Genomic DNA, 16,322 nt, shown 5'->3' on the forward strand with positions numbered 1-16,322 from the left:
GCCCACTTCCAAGAAGGAAATCACCTCACGAACCCGTACAGTGAATCGAAAAGGTCCTTATGACACCTCCCACCAGCCTCAATCTTAACCTCAATCTCTGATCTCTAATCTCAATCTTCTAATCTCACACTCTTAACTTCCAGTCTTAAATCTTAAATCCTAAATTTTAATGACATCATACAACCATAAACACGAACACGATCATTCACTTTGCCATTTCCCCACCTTGCACCTTCCTTCATCGAATACACACACACACCTCAGGACGACACGTTCTGATACTAAAGCACCCTTAGTACCCCGAGAAACAACCCCCCACCAAAAGAAACCACAACATTCACAGCCCACGACCTCAGCATTATCAAACACACACACACACACACACACACACACACACACACACACACACACACACACACACACACACACACACACACACACACACACACACACACACACATACATTTCACACGCAAAGGCAAAAGGATGCGGCAGGGAGAGTTGGTGGAAAAGGGGGGGCGCTCGGTTCAAAACCCTGCCTGCCTGCCTGCTTTTATGTCACCCCCTTCTCCTTCTGCTTTTTGTTTGCGTGTGCGTAGATGTACGTGGTCGGCGTGATATAAATCCGATATGACACGGTGCGATGTCGACATGATGTGACGCGACGAGGTGATGGGCACTTGCTTGTCAGGACGTGGCGGATTGCCTTTGGTTTACTGTTACCGTTTCATTTTGTCTTGTTTGCTCTTTGGGTTGCCGGATGTGCAGTGGGGGTGGTGTCTTCGTATGGAGGTGATTGGAGTTCGGGAAGTGTGGATGGTGGGTGGTGGTTGATGGGTAGGATAGATACCTGGGTACTTGTTATGTAGATACCACGTGTGAGTAAGTGACGAGGCTGTCTCGTGCCCTCCCTCTCTCTCTCCTCTCTTCCAATCTTTTCATCGACGTCAGGGAAAGGACTCTTGAAGGGAAGAGAGAGGGGAGCAACCCAAGCTGAGAAGACGGAGCACGTATAAGGTCATTTCAGGGACATCATTCGAGGGGGAGCAAGCAGCGGTGAAGCGTGAGAAGAAGGTTCGTACTACTACACATATATGCTGGACTAGAAAAGATGTGGTTTCTTTCATCATTTTTTTCCCGGTCCTTTCCTTTGAATTCCATTCCTTTTCCTTCGGCTCTCTCTCGATCCGTTTTTGACATCTCCTAGGTCCGTCCGTGTAGGGGAAATCGAAACGTTCCCAATACGATTCCTTTCTTCTTTCTCTCTCTCTCTTTCAAAATCGGTCGATTCATAAATCGATCCTTACTTGCTGCCTCGTCTGCTCCTGTCCTTCTCGGTCGGACGTGATGCATCATCCTATCTGGACGGACCCCGAACCCGTCCTCATCGAGAAACAAACCAAGACCAAGAGAAGACTCGTCATTGCCTCACATGCCTGTGAGATCGTCATGAAGCCACCACGACTGAGAAATCCCCTTGATGGGCACAAAAACGTGAAACAAAACACAATGCAAGATAATAAGTTGGTGGCTAAGGAGGAAGCTTGGAGTTAAAACATAGTCGAAGAAGCGAATGTCGTGAAAAATCGAGGTAATCAAGTTCCAACGAAATCCGTTGGAACAAAGACGACGCCAGTCCGCGCTGGCTGATGCTGCTGAAGACACGTTGTTGGTGAATGGATGAACCGGTACGCCGCCGATGATGCGGGTTTAGAAGTACTGAAATGCATGTGCTCATGATTGTTGTCATTGCGATCGCTGCTGCAGAGATGTGGGCTCCGGTGACGCCTCGACGCCAACCATGGGTGAGGTTGGCGACTTCTGCTTCTCCTCCTCGTCGGGCGGACTCCCCCTCAGCTTGGAGAAATTCTCTCCTTCCGAATTCGTGGGCGTGCCTAGCTTTTCCTTGGGATATGGCTCCAGGTCTTTGGTGCTCGTGGAGAAGGTCGAGATGACCGGTGTGTAGGAGCGGTGGTCGGCTTGTGTGGGTGTCTTAGCTTCGGGGCCAGCAGACACGGGAGAAAGCAGGCCTTCGTGGCCATTGCTGGCCTCCTGCACCGCCGTACCATTCATGAGGCCATTCCAGCCGCCTTCGATGTCGCGGAGCAGGCGCACATACTCCTCCGGTACAAGTCCACTCTCTCCCGTCTTTGGGTCTTGTGCGACAAGCCACCCTTGGCCGTGCCGGTACGAGACCAATATGACCTGGCCCTCAACCAGCGGCAATTCGTTGTCGTTCTCCCGGGCGAAGTCGAACAGCGCCACTGCCTTGCCGTGCATCTCCTCCTCGGGGGAGGCAATCGTAAACTGGTAGTCGCGGGAAAAGCGGCTTTCGTCGCGAGGGAAGTCTTCCGGCTCCGACATGTCATCGTCTGAATCGTAGGGTGGGCCGTCGTTTCCCGCATATGTCCGCTGGGGAAGCATGGCGGCGAAGTGAGAGTCCCGCCGTGATGGCTCACTGGGGGCACGGAGCCCTTGGCTAGATTGCCGCTGCGGGGGATAGGTAATGTATTCGCCGCCGGCACCGTTGGCCTCCGACTCGTCGGCTTCGTCCAGGTAATAGACCGAGCTGCTGCTGTCACCATTGTACGACGGCCGTCTCAATTCCTCGTAGCCTTTCCTCCCCCTTGTGTGATCGAAATCGACAATGTTCGATTTGTGCTTCTTGTGCCGAGCGTGACTTGTGACCACGGGGCTGTGAATGTCCTCATCCTCCTCCCATGGAGGGCCATCTGCAAAGGAAGTTTGCGGGAGCTGCTCGCCAGGTTCCCAACTTCCAGCGGACCAGCCTCCTCGGTCTGTGTGCCACGCGACGGGCGGTGGATCTGAGAGCCGCCTGCTCACTTCGCTAGCTGGTGTGGAGATGTTGGACGGTTGTTCCGGGAGCGGTCCGTAGAAGAGGGGGTGGAGGGGACCATAGGCAAAGTCACGGACGAGCGAGTAGGGGAGACTCGAGTGGAAGATGGGGAAAGCGGTAGACTGCGGCCGCGACCGCGCGGACTGGTTGTTGGATGCGTTGGAGAAGGTGGAGAGCCGTTTGCTGATGTAGGAGCTAGCTCGTTCAATCTTCGCTCTCGAAGGCGGGGACGTGAGCAGCGGAGGGAGGGACGTTCGATTGGCATTCGGCGAGGATACGAGAGACGCGGGCTCGCTCCTGGGGGACATGACTTCAGCCATGGCGGAATGCCTCTGACGACCTCGGACAGGCTGCCCTTCGGTGATGTCGCCGAGCCGTCGCGAGTTGGTGGGGCTGTCAACGTCGGTCATGCGAGGTACTCTCGGGGGAAGGGCTTTGGAAGTCAGTTATAGGTGAAAAGAGGTGGTTTTATGATCGTTGCAGTGACCAGTTCAGCGCAGGGAGGAAATGTAGGTTTAAGGAGTTGGGAGGGGTGCGAAGTGCAAGCGCGCGGTGCATGAATGTGCTGTTGTTGGTGCTGTGCGATGCGCGGCTGTGGGGGGAGAGGGCTTGGAGCGCGGCGCTCAGGAAGGAAAGCAATACATCCAGACTCGAGAGCAGAGAGGGAACAGCGCAAAGATCTGGGAGAGGTTTGCCCAGTTGGACTGCTGTACCGAGTCAAGGTGCGATGGTACCTGACAAGGCGGCTCGGGTAGTGGTGGGGATGGCTGAGCTGATGAGATGTTTTGGCGGGAATGTTTCGAGGGAGCCGATAGGCAATGCGCCTCGACCGACAGCGCTTGAGAGGGGAGGGGAGTGCTTCTGGAAGCAATGGAGGCGAGGAGGATGGGCGAGACGAATGGGAGGAGAGTGAGGTAATGGGCGAATTGAAGATATTGTGCGCAATGGAGCGGCTGGGGAAGCGCTTCGCTGGAAGGGATTGTGGGGGGTGGGAACGAGAGGTCTGGCGCTAAAAGACTTACCCAGTAAGCGGCGAGAGTAGGCGTCCAAGTGAAGGCTGTATAGCCCTTTGAGGTGGTGAGGGGTCGAGTTGGGCGGTTGAGGAGAGGCAGAGTTGAGGCTGGTGAGAGAGAGGAGGGGATGGGCGAAGACAATTATGTATGAGAGTGAGGTCGAGTGGGAGGCAGTGAATGTAGTCGTTACTTGGGTGTTGTTGTAGATTGGATGGTGGAGGAGAATAGAGGAAGAAGAGAAGGAAGAGGAGGTTGGAGGTTGGAAGTTCAAAGGTTGAAGGTTGACCTGGTCGGCGGTGTCGGTGTCGGTGTCGGCGGCGGTCGTGTCGGGAGAGCCGCGGGCGTATTATTTATGAGTAATTAGGTAGGTAGGGAAGGAGCGACGACGAAGAATAGGAAGGAAGGAAGAAGGATGAGGAAGGAGGTGGAGGAGGGATGTCTGTCGCGGTCACAATTGTGGTCGCGGAGGTGAGATGAGATGAGATTGAGGGGCGAGGGTTGGGAGAGAAAAGGTTCAGAGAGATACAAGAGAGGCTCAAAGGCCAAGCGCGCGGTGTGAGTGAGTGAGCGCGTGCGTGCGTATGATATCTAGGTATGGCATGCGTGTATGGGGCGAGTTGGTGAGGAGGGGCTGTAGTAGTGTAGTGTAGTGGTAGTGGTAGTGGTAGTGGTAGTGGTAGTAGAGGTGGGTATTGCGTGTAGGTCAAAAAGATGTACTCATACTCATACTCGTAGTCGTAGAGTAGCGTAGTGTACACTGTAGGGTAGTGTAGGGTAGGGTAGGGTAGGTAGGGCGGTGAACCCGGTGGTGGTATGTAGTAGTAGTAGTAGTAGTAGTAGTAGTAGTAGTAGTAGTAGTAGTAGTAGTAGTAGTAGTAGTAGTAGTAGTAGTAGTAGTAGTAGTAGTAGTAGTTGTAGTAGGAGTGCAGTGAAAGGTAGAGGTGGGAATAACGGAATGGCGTGTTATGTGTGTGTGTGTGTGTGTGCGTGTGTGTTCGTGTGAGAGTTCGTGTGGGTGGTCGAATAACAACGATGGATGGATGGATGGATGGATGGAGGGATGGGTACTGGACAGTGACAGTAGTAGTGGTAGTGCAGTGGAGAGTACAGTGGATGGTGGATAGAAAGGTGCTTCTCTATTTTTATCTCCACTCCCTCCCACTCCCAGGTGGGTGTATCCAGGTGGTGGCGGCGAACGAGCGAAGGAGAAGGGGATGAGAGGAACGGCGGGACTGGATTGGACCTGGATGGGACCTGGATGGGACCTGGATGGGACCTGGACTGGCTTAACCCGTCGATTGGGTGTTTCAGGTTGGAATTGCGAACAGCACTCGTCTGCCACTGCTCACCCGACCCGTCAGATCTGCCCTAATCCGATCAAATCATCAATAGACGAATCAACAATAACAACAACAACAACAACAACAACAACAAGAATGACGACGAAAGCGGAGGGAGGGTGGAAGGGAGATGGAAATGAGAAGGAAAAAGGCAGAGGGATGGAATTAAGATAACGCAATGACATATTTAACAGATGCAAGCAAGATCCAACTTTCGCATTGACAGTAAAGAGGGCTAGTAATTGGGTTCTTTACAAGGGTAGGGTAGGGTAGGGTAGGGTATGGATACTGGATATGGGATGCTGGATACTGGTAACGGCTCGATGCCTGATGCTGGATGCTGGATGCTGGATGCTGGATACCGAACACTGGAAACTAGAAACTGATTGTTGGATGATTACAGGAAACTGGAAACTGGATACCGGAACCTGGGAAGATGGATGATATGATCCTTTTGATGGGTGAAAGGTAACCGGATCATGGCTTGTGATGTTCCGTACTCGCCCAACACACAAGATATAATAATACAATACGGAGTACCGAGTACCGAGTACAGTACGGAGTCAATACATGGTCAATGGATTTCTTGATCAATAGATGTGTTATGCTGCTATGCAGGGAGATGCTCGATAGATGTTGACCAAGTTGCTGCAAGTAATTACCGCCAAATACACGGAGCATGGTATACCCCTAGTAGATCTATGACATCGTGGTGGTGGGGATCTATGCCTATGGATCGTGAATGCAATAATTATACTTTGAAGCTAGACACCTACGGCGTCATAAGAAATAATTACTTACTTACTCCCTTCACGTTACTTGTGAACTACGTACCTACAGATTACGAGTTATACCTAGGTACGTACTCCGTACAAGTACACAACTACAGCCTGCCGCTCGAGATGAAACAGTCTAATTCGGAATTGGCCATGCATCCATCCAATCCCTCCAAGTTGAACCAACCCACCGCTTACGGGGCCTGCAACTCTCCATTCATTTCAATTCACTTCAGCCCAGTCCGCTTCAGTCACTTCAGTTCCCTTCTGTTCCCTCCAGTTCAGCCTAGATCAGAATACAGGAGACGGCAGACACATGCGGATTAGGTCGCCCCCCTTCTTCCTCTACCTAGGTACCTCACCAGGCTCACCCACCCAGGCAGATATTCCACATGCAGGTGAACATTTACGTGCGTACTCCGTCCAACATACCTGCCAGCAACGTACATAGATACCAGCAATATACGCAGTACAAACATCCATCTTCACCTGACCGCATTACAAATAGCCAAAAGCCATCAGTCGCCAGTCCCGCATGATGCCGGAGCCGGACAACTCCCATCCTCGTCATCCATCCATCGTATTCCCATTTCCCACGCCAAAAATAACATTGAGTTCGGAGTACCTACCACAGCCAAAACCTACACCAGTGACCAAGCAATTAGTCATACTACCTGCCCCCAACACGGCAGGTTACGAGTACATACCACACCACCGTTCGCCATCATACGCAGCAGTACACGTAACTTAGCAACTCGTAGTATACTTTCGTAGGCATCGCTGACGACAACCTCACCGGGCTCAAACCTGTCGCCGTCACCAGTTTCACCGGAGTAGTGGCCCATTCTTCCTGACAGGCGACAGGCGACAAGCGACAAGCAGGGCATCCTAGAATTCCCCATCCATGTAATAATTAACCAAAGTGACAACAGCAAGCAAGCACAGATCAACCGTCATCTCATCTCATCTGCTCGTACCGTACTTGTACAATGCGGCATACCCATCAACCTACCCAGGATTGTGTTAGTTAGATGAGAATGCCATGCTGAATGCGCCCAAGCTCGCCAGGAACAGGAAATGCGTCCGACGAGATCGTATTATAGCACGCGCACGTATATTATATCGGGAGAGATGGGAATTGAAACCATGGTCATGCCAATCTGCTGCCTTCCATCATCGATCAACCATCCAACCCCTCGTCGTCGAAGCTTGGTGGCGATTTGTATGGTGAGCACGTGTGTGCGCGTGTTCGAGTACTGGTGTAAGAGTAGGTACAATGGCAGAGCCTCGAGGGTGGGGCTATTCCGTTTTGGTGATGGCGCGTGTGTACTCGTCGGTACTCGGAGAATTAATGGACTCGTAGTTCAAGTCTATTCTTGTCCATTCACTTCACTCGACTGACTTCACTTCACTTCACTTCACTTCACTTCACTTCACTTCCCTTCACTTCCCACTTCACTCCATCCATTCACGCATTCACAATACCTTCACCGACTTAACCACCACCTACCTCCTCCTTCTCAAGCAGCGCATATACCCGGTCTCATCGTGCACCTCGTGATCGAATCTCACACAACTCGCCTCGACCTCCCTGCCTTTGCCCCGCGACAGTAATAGCTCATTGTTCCTCTACCGAATATCTACTCCATCTGTAAGTCCCATCCGTGTTACAGCTCCCGATCCTGCGCACATGCAACTCAACTGCGCGAAATGATGAACCCCTTATTATTGGAGCTGTTCTATTGTTATCCATGAGGTCTTCTTAGAATATACACTTGCCTTGATGCATTGTGAGACATTCGTTGAAAGAGACATTGATATCGTCCCGCGGAGAGAGGAAGAAAGCCTGGCCGTTCGACTGATGCTACCCTGTGTGCGCCTTGACTGACCGTTCACTCCCACAGACCCTCTCAGCCCAGACGTCTGTCCCCTCCACTTCCTCCAGACCTCCTCCCACCACATCGTCCATCATCATGTCGCTAGACCCTCGACTGCGCTCACGCGCGCAGCAACAACAACAATCATCACAACCCGCACCACCACCTCCACCGCCGCCGCCACCAATGGAACCTCCCGTCGAACCCCAACCCACTCTCCAACCCACCACCGCGCCCTCAAACACCCCCTCAGGACCCGTAGTCCCAGACGACAAATTCAAACTGAAGTTCTGCACCGTCTGCGCCAGCAACCAAAACCGGTACGTCACTGTCCCCCCTCCCACACACACACACACACACACACACACCCATCACCATCAACAAACCCAACTAACCCCCCACCCAGCTCAATGGAAGCCCACCTACAACTCGCCCTCGCCAACCTCCCCACCATCTCCTTCGGCACCGGCTCCCTCGTCCGGCTCCCCGGCCCCACAATCCACCAACCCAACGTCTACCACTTCAACAGCACCACCTACTCGGCCATCCACTCCGAGCTCGCCACCCAAAACACCCCCCTCTACACGCAGAACGGGCTCCTCAACATGCTCGGCCGCAACCTCACCATAAAGTCCTACCCGGAGCGCTTCCAAGACTGGGTGCCCGGGAAACCGCGCCTCGAGCACGCGGGCGACCAGGGCGCGAAGGGGACGGAATCCGGGGTCGTGGACGTCGTGATTACGTGTGAGGAGAGGTGCTTTGACGCGGTGCTGGATGACTTGCACAACAAGGGCGGGAAACTGAATCGTCCGGTCCATGTGTTTAATGTGGACATTAAAGATAATCATGAGGAGGCGCTGGTGGGCGGCAAGGCGATTCTGGATCTGGCGCTTAGTTTGAACGAGGCGGCGGGGAGGGCGAGGGACGAGGCGGGGGATGGGGGCAGGGCGTGGGATCAGGGGAACAGGGAGGGGTTCGATGAGAAGGTGCCGGATATATTGGCAGAGTGGCAGGAGAGGTGGCCGAATATGCCGGCGCTTTGGAGTCTGGCGTGGTTTTGAGGAGGGAAGGGGGAGGGGATGGTGAGAGGGGCGGGAGAACAGATCTAGATACCCAGTTTAGTGGAAAGAAGAGAAAAGATACATTTATAATAAGAAATCATCCAGTAGAGCATTCTAGTCCACACAGCCTGTTCTAGATTGAGTGAATTGTAACGTGTGGGACAGATAAGTCAGAGTGAATGGAAAGGGTAGTTAGATGAGACGAGACACGTCTGTCTTGGCTACCCATCTATCTATCGGTCGGTCGGGGTAACATGGCATATCATGATTTAAGAAGGTTTGGTTGATATGGAGCAGAATATCTCATATATCACAATGCAACTGTATGTTTATCATCAATGGGCAAACCTAGATATCAGCACATATGTTTTTGTACGTGCTTTTTGGGCACGAGAGGGTTTATACATCTCAATATATACCCTCCTTCTCTATCCTCCACCTCAGAACAGATCCGTCATAGCACCGTGACTCGCATCGCCCACCAGCCTCGCATACTTCGCCAACACGCCCCTCGTCACCGCACTCCTCGGCTGCTCCCACACCTTCAACCTCTCCAGAATCTCCTCATCGCTAACATCCATATCAATCCTATTATTCTCCGCATCAATCGTAATCGTATCCCCATTCCTCACCGCCGCAATCGGCCCCCCAACCGCCGCCTCAGGACATATATGCCCCACGATGAACCCGTGACTCGCGCCGCTGTACCGTCCGTCAGTAATGAGCGCCACGTTCGTGAGTTTCGCGCCCATGATCGCGGCCGAGGCTTTGAGCTGCTCGGGCATGCCAGGCCCGCCTTTGGGGCCCTCGTACCGCACGACGAGGACGAGGTTCTCGCCGTGCGGGATCTGGCCTGCGTTGAGCGCGGCGTCGAGCTCGTGCTCTTTGTTGAAGACGAGGGCTTTGCCGCGGAAGATGAGGCCTTCTTTTCCCGTGATCTTGGCGACCGCGCCGGAGGGGGCGAGGTTGCCGCGTAGGATCTCGATGTGGCCGGTGGGTTTTATGGGGTTGGTGAGGGGCCGGATTATGACTTGGTCGGGGGGGAGGGACGGGTAGGGGTCGATGTTTTCGGCGAGGGTTTTGCCGGTTACGGTGGGGATGTTGCCGTTGAGGAGGCCGGCGGCGACGAGGAATTTCATGACGGAGGGCATGCCGCCGATGTCGAAGAGGTCAGCGACTAGGTATTTTCCTGACGGGGCGAGGTCGGCGAGGAAGGGGATCTTATCCGAGACGCGCTGGAAGTCGTCCAGTGTCAAGGGGACACCGGCTGTACCGGCCATTGCGAGGAGGTGAAGTACGGCGTTGGTGGAACCTCCAAGAGCCATCATAATCACTAGGGCGTTCTCGAAGGACTCTTTGGTGAGGAGTTTGCGAGGGGTGATATCTTTCTCCATGCAGACGCGGATGGCCGCAGCGGCTTTGGCACATTCTCGCATCTTTGCGGGCGATTCTGCAGGCGTCGTAGAGCTGTTTGGTAGAGAAAGACCCATGGCTGTAGTTTGTCAGAAGAAGTTCCGCAATACAACAATGATCAACTCACCTTCGATGGATGTACTCATTGTATTGGCCGTGTACATGCCGCCGCAAGCACCCGCGCCGGGACAAGCATGTTTCTCAATATCTTCCATGATCTCGTCCGGGGTGTGCTTGTTTTCTGCGTCTTTCAGGTTCTTATAGATGTATGCACCATGGGATTCGTAACACGAGCTAATGTTGATCGTCTTGCGCAGGGTATCGCTATACCCAGGTTTGATCGAACCTCCATAAACCATGATCGATGGCCGGTTGTGTCGTGCGAAAGCCATGATAACACCGGGCATGTTCTTGTCGCAACCAGGAATTGCAATACAGGCGTCGTGATGTTGAGCACATGTTACGGTTTCAATGCTGTCTGCGATAATCTCTCGAGTCTGTAGAGAGAACCGCATACCTGCAAGTGGTCAGTTTTTGTCTTTGTTAAGTACTATGGCGGTTGCATACCCTCTCCACCCATTGTGATACCATCCGATACACCTATGGTGTTGTACTGCCATGCGATCATCCCATCCTTCTGTACATTTGCCTTGATTTCTTTACCCAGATCCAACACTGTATCACAAGTCAGCACATCCCACGCAGTCATGCAGGCGGGTGCGGTTCCAGGCGCCCGGTTCTACGTGGCGGTCCTCGCCATGTCCGGATTGGGGCACTCACAATGCATGCTGCAATTCGTCAATATTGGCCGGCCGGTCACGCATCATAATGGTACTCACTTGCAAGGGTTTCCCTCCCACCACACGCTGGCGATTCCGACCTGTGGACTGTTTTTCATGGCATCTCTGTTGGGAACGCCAGCGGCGTAAAGCATAGCCTACATTAGTCAGTCCAATGTGCAAACGGTCTTTGCAAGCACATGTGGTAGACCTACCTGAGCTCCAGGGAAATCGTGGCCATTGGTAAGGGTTGAAGAGAACTTGTTGAGTGCGGGTTTGCCATCTCTCATCGTGCCATCAGGAAGATGACGGAAGCTCAGATAGCGCGGCTCCTCAGGTTGTCGCTGCTTTTCTATGTTACGGGGGTCCATTGTGGGCGAATCGATGTAGGAGGCAGACAATTGGTATCCTGATTGATCAATTGATGGCGAAGAAGTGAGTGCACAACAAAGTGTATTTTGTAAAAGGTGAAGCCAAAAAAATTGAGAATGGATAGTTTGCTAGGCAAAGTTGGTTGGGAATCTATGCATGCAAATTCCGACACTGTTCCAATACAAGGGTGTTCGATAAGATGGGTAGGCCACGCGAGCTGCGTGATCAAGTCTCGAGGTCTGCAAATTCTTGGGTTCTGGCTTGGATTATGTATCAACCTGGAAGATCAGTTCAGTTCAACGAGTACCATAGCACAAGTGGGGTAGCGAGGCCAGCTTCCCAGGCGCAGCATTGCTGTTGTCAACCTCGGGGTGTTTGTTTGGTGACGAAAGAGGGGCGCGACCACCGGATGCAGCACTCTGGCACTCTGTGGTTTGCTGTCCCTCTAGCCAAAGAGGCTACTAGAGTTAGTGCTGGGGATAGCTGGGAGAGGAACCAATACCGGTGCCAGCATTTGCAAGCTGGACATGGTCATCTGGAGCCAGCGGATCAGTGTAAGTGGAGAGTGTGACGCCTCTTAACTATTTTGCTTGAGAGGAACACGGAACAGTCTCCGATAGAAATCCGGGGAGAAACCCGCCCGAAGTGGTGATAGCGTCAACGGCTCCACGATGTAGCCCTGCATGTAGCGGCTTGCGGGACAGGATATCGGGATGATGCGTAGGGCTTAATACTACTGATACTCAATAACATCCAGGAAACACTATACGGCGAGTTTTCTCTTGCAATGCAGAAGCGAAGTTGTTCGATGGTGGCATTCATTGCTGGTCAGACAGAGCTGCGATGTCGGGAGTTGAAAAAGTGCCGAAGCGGTTGGATACGATATCAGACGACGTCAACGTGCAGAGTGACAGTCCCGAACGAACGACATTCTGGAATTGTCTTCGGCGTGGGGTTAGATTGGGTTTGGCCAATCGATCAGCTAAGGCTTCTTGGGAATTTCGCGAAGGCCTTTTAACAACATCCTTCATCCTCAACGAGTGCCACCACCAACTTGCAAGACCGCTGCCGTCGAGTTGTTGGAAGGTTGATGCCGGCTGACATGACGATCTACAAAGTCTGCAATTGATACATTGACGAAGCTGGCTGGTTCGTCAACCCCGAAGCAAAGGACACCGTAAGACCATGGTCGCTGCTGATGTGAGGAATTCGAATTGACAAGAGCAAGAGCTATCACTATGTTGGTACGAGCCGACCAATTGCAGGAGAAATGAAGTATCGAGATGAAATCCTTATATGCAAAAGGATGTGAAGATTGAGAAGCAGACGAGATGGACGGATACACGAGGCGAAGTTGGATAAAGGTTCTAAAGCCTCTCGAGGCTCTCGGTCAATCTGAAACAGATCTTCCGTTCAATGCAGGAAGCGAGCGCGTAGGGCTGAGGCGTCATGCAGAAGAAGAGGAGGGGAACACTTGCAGAAGATCTAGAAGAGATGAAAGATGGAGGAACTAGATGATGATTGATGAATGGTTGTGGATACGAGTATTATCTGGGATGAATTGGGTGGAAATTGGGCACAGCTTCCCGTTTCCTCACCAGCTCCGGGCCGATTCCGAGCGTGACTGACATCATCCGGCCGCTATCCTTCCCTTTCTCTTTTCCCCCTCTCTTTCTCTCTCTCTGCCACCAACTTTTTTTCTTCCGCCGCCCAAAACGTCTTGTGCAGCATCGGCCCTTGGTGGGTGGTCACTGGCGCCCAATCTAGAAAGAGACAGAGGAGGAAAAACAAAGCACAGATACATCTGCAACCTCCTCACCTCTCATTGTCTCTTCGCACCCTCCCTCGTCTTATCTTGGGTCTGCGCAAATCATCCTAGGACCGATCATCCCTCGCTACTCTTCCGTACATATAAGGCGTACATATTGTAGATTGTACGGGTCTCGGACTTGGTGCCCCACGCGCCCATCTGATTACTGCGTCTTGGATGCGCCTCACCACCAACAATTCCCCATCATCGACGGAGCCATACCGATTGCTGCAGTCGTCTGTGGTCACGTCACGACAATTATAATTACGACTACTCGAACGATCGCCTTGAAAGCCCAGCTACTTTCAGCGTCCGTCGCAGCAACCGGCCCCTTTCGGTGACATCCTGTTTGTTTCCGTGGCCCGTCATCAATTCAACCCCCAGTCAGCGTCGCTGTCTGTACCACCTGCGCGTCTTTGCAAACATGAGGCGGTCTTCTCCAACGTCAGACACAGCACGGAGCCTAATTGAACGAGAACACCAAGAGCAACAGAAGCAGCAGTGGGATCGCCGCTCGCTCCAACGTGCGCGGATCAGCCCGCTACATCCGCCACAGGCACCAAACAACTGCTCACCATAGAACCGGGCACGATTCCACTCCCACCCTACCATTGGCCCAATCACTCCATATACCCCATCCCAAGCAACACATACACCGACACGTCGCGACCCCTGTGCCACCGAGGCCTCTCCGCTCAGACGTTGCATATACATGCAGCCCTCTGGCACGCTCGCCAGAATGCATGATTATTCGGCCACCCAAAATGGCTCCACGTTGCTTCCACATTCCCTGCTCCTGCTGTTGAGGACTCGGCTCGCCCAAGCTTTCGATCGAGCTGTGCTATGTCCCATTTCCTATCTCCTTGACACATCGCTTTTAAATCCCATCTGGGACCGCCTCTTCGGTCAGTCCTTTCGTCGCCAGCTTGCTCAGGATCCTTTGAAGCTTTCCATCACTGTCATGGTCGCAATCTGCTGCACGATTGGTACAGGAGCCCTTGGTCATTGGCTGTGGACGAATAAGAAACCCAGGAAACTCTCAGACTCCTCCACCGAGTCCATCCTGAAGCCATCCGATGATGGTAAGTAGAGTTCCGTTTGTCCTGATCCGTTCATGCGGTCACGTGAAACTGACCATTCTCTCCAGAGGCCTCCGCTACGGATCCAGCACTATTGAAGAAACATTCCTCAATTCGATCATACACCGTGCCAGCTACAGGTTTTACCTATCCAGAGATACGGACGTTCTATCGTCGGCATGGCCAACAGGACAAATTGCCTAATAAGCCACGCCCTATCCCACTTCTGGTTTTCATCCATGGTCTTGGCGGTTCCGCTGCTCAATTCAACTCTATTCTCACCAGCCTGGTAAACGTCGCGTCCTGCTTAGCCATTGATCTTCCCGGATGCGGACTGTCCTCTTTCAAGCCCACGGATTGGAAGGCATATACTTCGGAAGCGCTTGTGTATCTTCTTGTCGAGGCCATCGAGGCGCATCGTGATGTTGCTGCAGGTCAAGGGGTAGTTCTGGTCAGCCATTCTATGGGATGCTCTTTGGCCACATTACTGGCTTCTACGACTTCCCCTTACGGACATCTCCTAAACGACCACATACTAGGAGTCGTCGATGTGTGTCCGAAGATTGGACCTCTGAACGACAAGGAGCGCAAGGGCATCAAGACGATCACCAACATACCGGGACCTATCTTCGATCTGATGCGCAAGTACGATCGCCGCGGAGGTATCAACAGCCACAGTGTCCTACGTATGACCGGCCCCCAAGCTGACAAGGAGACACGCAAAATGCAGTTGCGATTCAACAAACAAAGCAGAACTGCGGTGTGGCGGCGTATGTCTCTCGGCATAGCAGACACATTCCCTGGTGAAGATATCTGGACTGGTCTTCGTGTGCCCGTGTTCTTGTTCGGAGCCGAAGATGACCATGTCACTCCCGCATTAAACGTGGAGAAAATCCATCAAATCTTAAGCCCTGACGAGTCGGAGAAGCTTGAGAGCAAGTCAATCAAAACATATATATTCCCTTCTCCGGCATCCCATTCCATGCTATTTTCGCCTACATCCGCAAGGAGCATTGCAGGCTTTATCGGCACCTTCTTGTCCGAGCACGTCGATTCACGATTGTCGCTCGGCTGGCAGCTGCAGCACCTTGCAACGGAAGGGAAATGGGACGTCAAGAATCTCAATAAATGGAAGTCTGTGAGGGCAGTCTCGGCACCAATCGCCAGCACGTTCCGCGCGATGAAGACTCTCAGAGAAGTCGACGACATACATACTCCCAAGCAATTCGTCAAGGAGTGGGCAGGTCGTATCTATGCCGTTGTTGACATCAGCTATGACGTCCCCGTCTACGACTCTCAAGGCCTCGAGGATGGCGGTATCCGCTACTTCAAATGTCCCACCATCTCCAAGTATCCCCCCGAACGCGAGGAGGTCGAGACCTTTTGTTCATTGATCGACAGAATTCGCGCGGAGAAGGACGCCGAGAAGAGCGATGCGCTCATTGCAGTGCACTGCCACTACGGCTTCAACCGAACAGGCTTCTTACTTGTCTGTTATCTAGTCAAGCGGCTGGGATACAACGTCCAAGAGGCGATCGACACTTTCGCATCCTCGAGGCCGAACGGCATCAAGCATTCACACTTTATCGACGAGCTCTATGTCAGAGCTAATGAGGGCACAATCTAACGCTCTCTGGAGTATCTCATCATCGGCGTTTTTTCAAGGACTGTCATTACATATACCAGATACAAAGGGGTACCACTCTAGACGACTGGGACGGGACAGTCATTACGCAACATCACTTTCGATCTTCTTGTATAACTTGGGTTTTCATAGTTTTTCCTTTGCTATCTATAAGCGTAGCGTTTGGCGTCAAGACAGGAATAGGAACAGGCAACTACTGGCATAGCATATTTTCAGGTTTACTTACAGCTACCCGGGCGGACGGGCTTGCATAGTCGAATGTACAATGGTCTTTATCTTGGTGTTGTAGCACCTTACCCT

The 16,322-nt window shown here is 52.6% G+C and overlaps 5 protein-coding genes across 5 annotated transcripts; 3 read left to right on the top strand and 2 right to left on the bottom strand.

Annotated features, from left to right (window-relative positions):
• The first annotated feature begins 1 nt into the window (after nucleotide 1).
• Nucleotides 2–791, top strand: BU24DRAFT_163157 (uncharacterized protein). The gene has a single exon (XM_033521403.1). The coding sequence runs from the start codon at nucleotides 170–172 to the stop codon at nucleotides 632–634; it is 465 nt and encodes a 154-aa protein (XP_033386344.1). The 5' UTR covers nucleotides 2–169; the 3' UTR covers nucleotides 635–791.
• A 955-nt stretch (nucleotides 792–1,746) lies between these two features.
• Nucleotides 1,747–3,177, bottom strand: BU24DRAFT_343288 (uncharacterized protein; the record flags this gene model as incomplete). Its single annotated transcript, XM_033523358.1, has 1 exon — nucleotides 1,747–3,177. One exon carries the CDS (start codon nucleotides 3,175–3,177, stop codon nucleotides 1,747–1,749), a length of 1,431 nt encoding a protein of 476 aa, XP_033386345.1.
• A 5,019-nt stretch (nucleotides 3,178–8,196) lies between these two features.
• On the top strand, nucleotides 8,197–9,144 carry BU24DRAFT_163304 (Ssu72-like protein). Its single transcript, XM_033521405.1, has one exon. The coding sequence runs from the start codon at nucleotides 8,274–8,276 to the stop codon at nucleotides 8,922–8,924; it is 651 nt and encodes a 216-aa protein (XP_033386346.1). The 5' UTR covers nucleotides 8,197–8,273; the 3' UTR covers nucleotides 8,925–9,144.
• Nucleotides 9,145–9,364: 220 nt separating this feature from the next.
• Nucleotides 9,365–11,487, bottom strand: BU24DRAFT_407969 (dihydroxy-acid dehydratase-like protein; the record flags this gene model as incomplete). Its single annotated transcript, XM_033525833.1, has 6 exons — nucleotides 9,365–10,416; nucleotides 10,465–10,854; nucleotides 10,905–11,012; nucleotides 11,118–11,125; nucleotides 11,177–11,274; nucleotides 11,332–11,487. The coding sequence occupies 6 exons, from the start codon at nucleotides 11,485–11,487 to the stop codon at nucleotides 9,365–9,367; spliced, it is 1,812 nt and encodes a 603-aa protein (XP_033386347.1).
• A 2,550-nt stretch (nucleotides 11,488–14,037) lies between these two features.
• Nucleotides 14,038–16,004, top strand: BU24DRAFT_460989 (uncharacterized protein; the record flags this gene model as incomplete). Its single annotated transcript, XM_033531859.1, has 2 exons — nucleotides 14,038–14,380; nucleotides 14,446–16,004. The coding sequence occupies 2 exons, from the start codon at nucleotides 14,038–14,040 to the stop codon at nucleotides 16,002–16,004; spliced, it is 1,902 nt and encodes a 633-aa protein (XP_033386348.1).
• Between the last annotated feature and the right edge of the window lie 318 nt (nucleotides 16,005–16,322).

This window comes from Aaosphaeria arxii (genome assembly GCF_010015735.1).
Source record: "Aaosphaeria arxii CBS 175.79 unplaced genomic scaffold BU24scaffold_3, whole genome shotgun sequence".
NCBI lineage: Eukaryota > Fungi > Ascomycota > Dothideomycetes > Pleosporales > Aaosphaeria > Aaosphaeria arxii.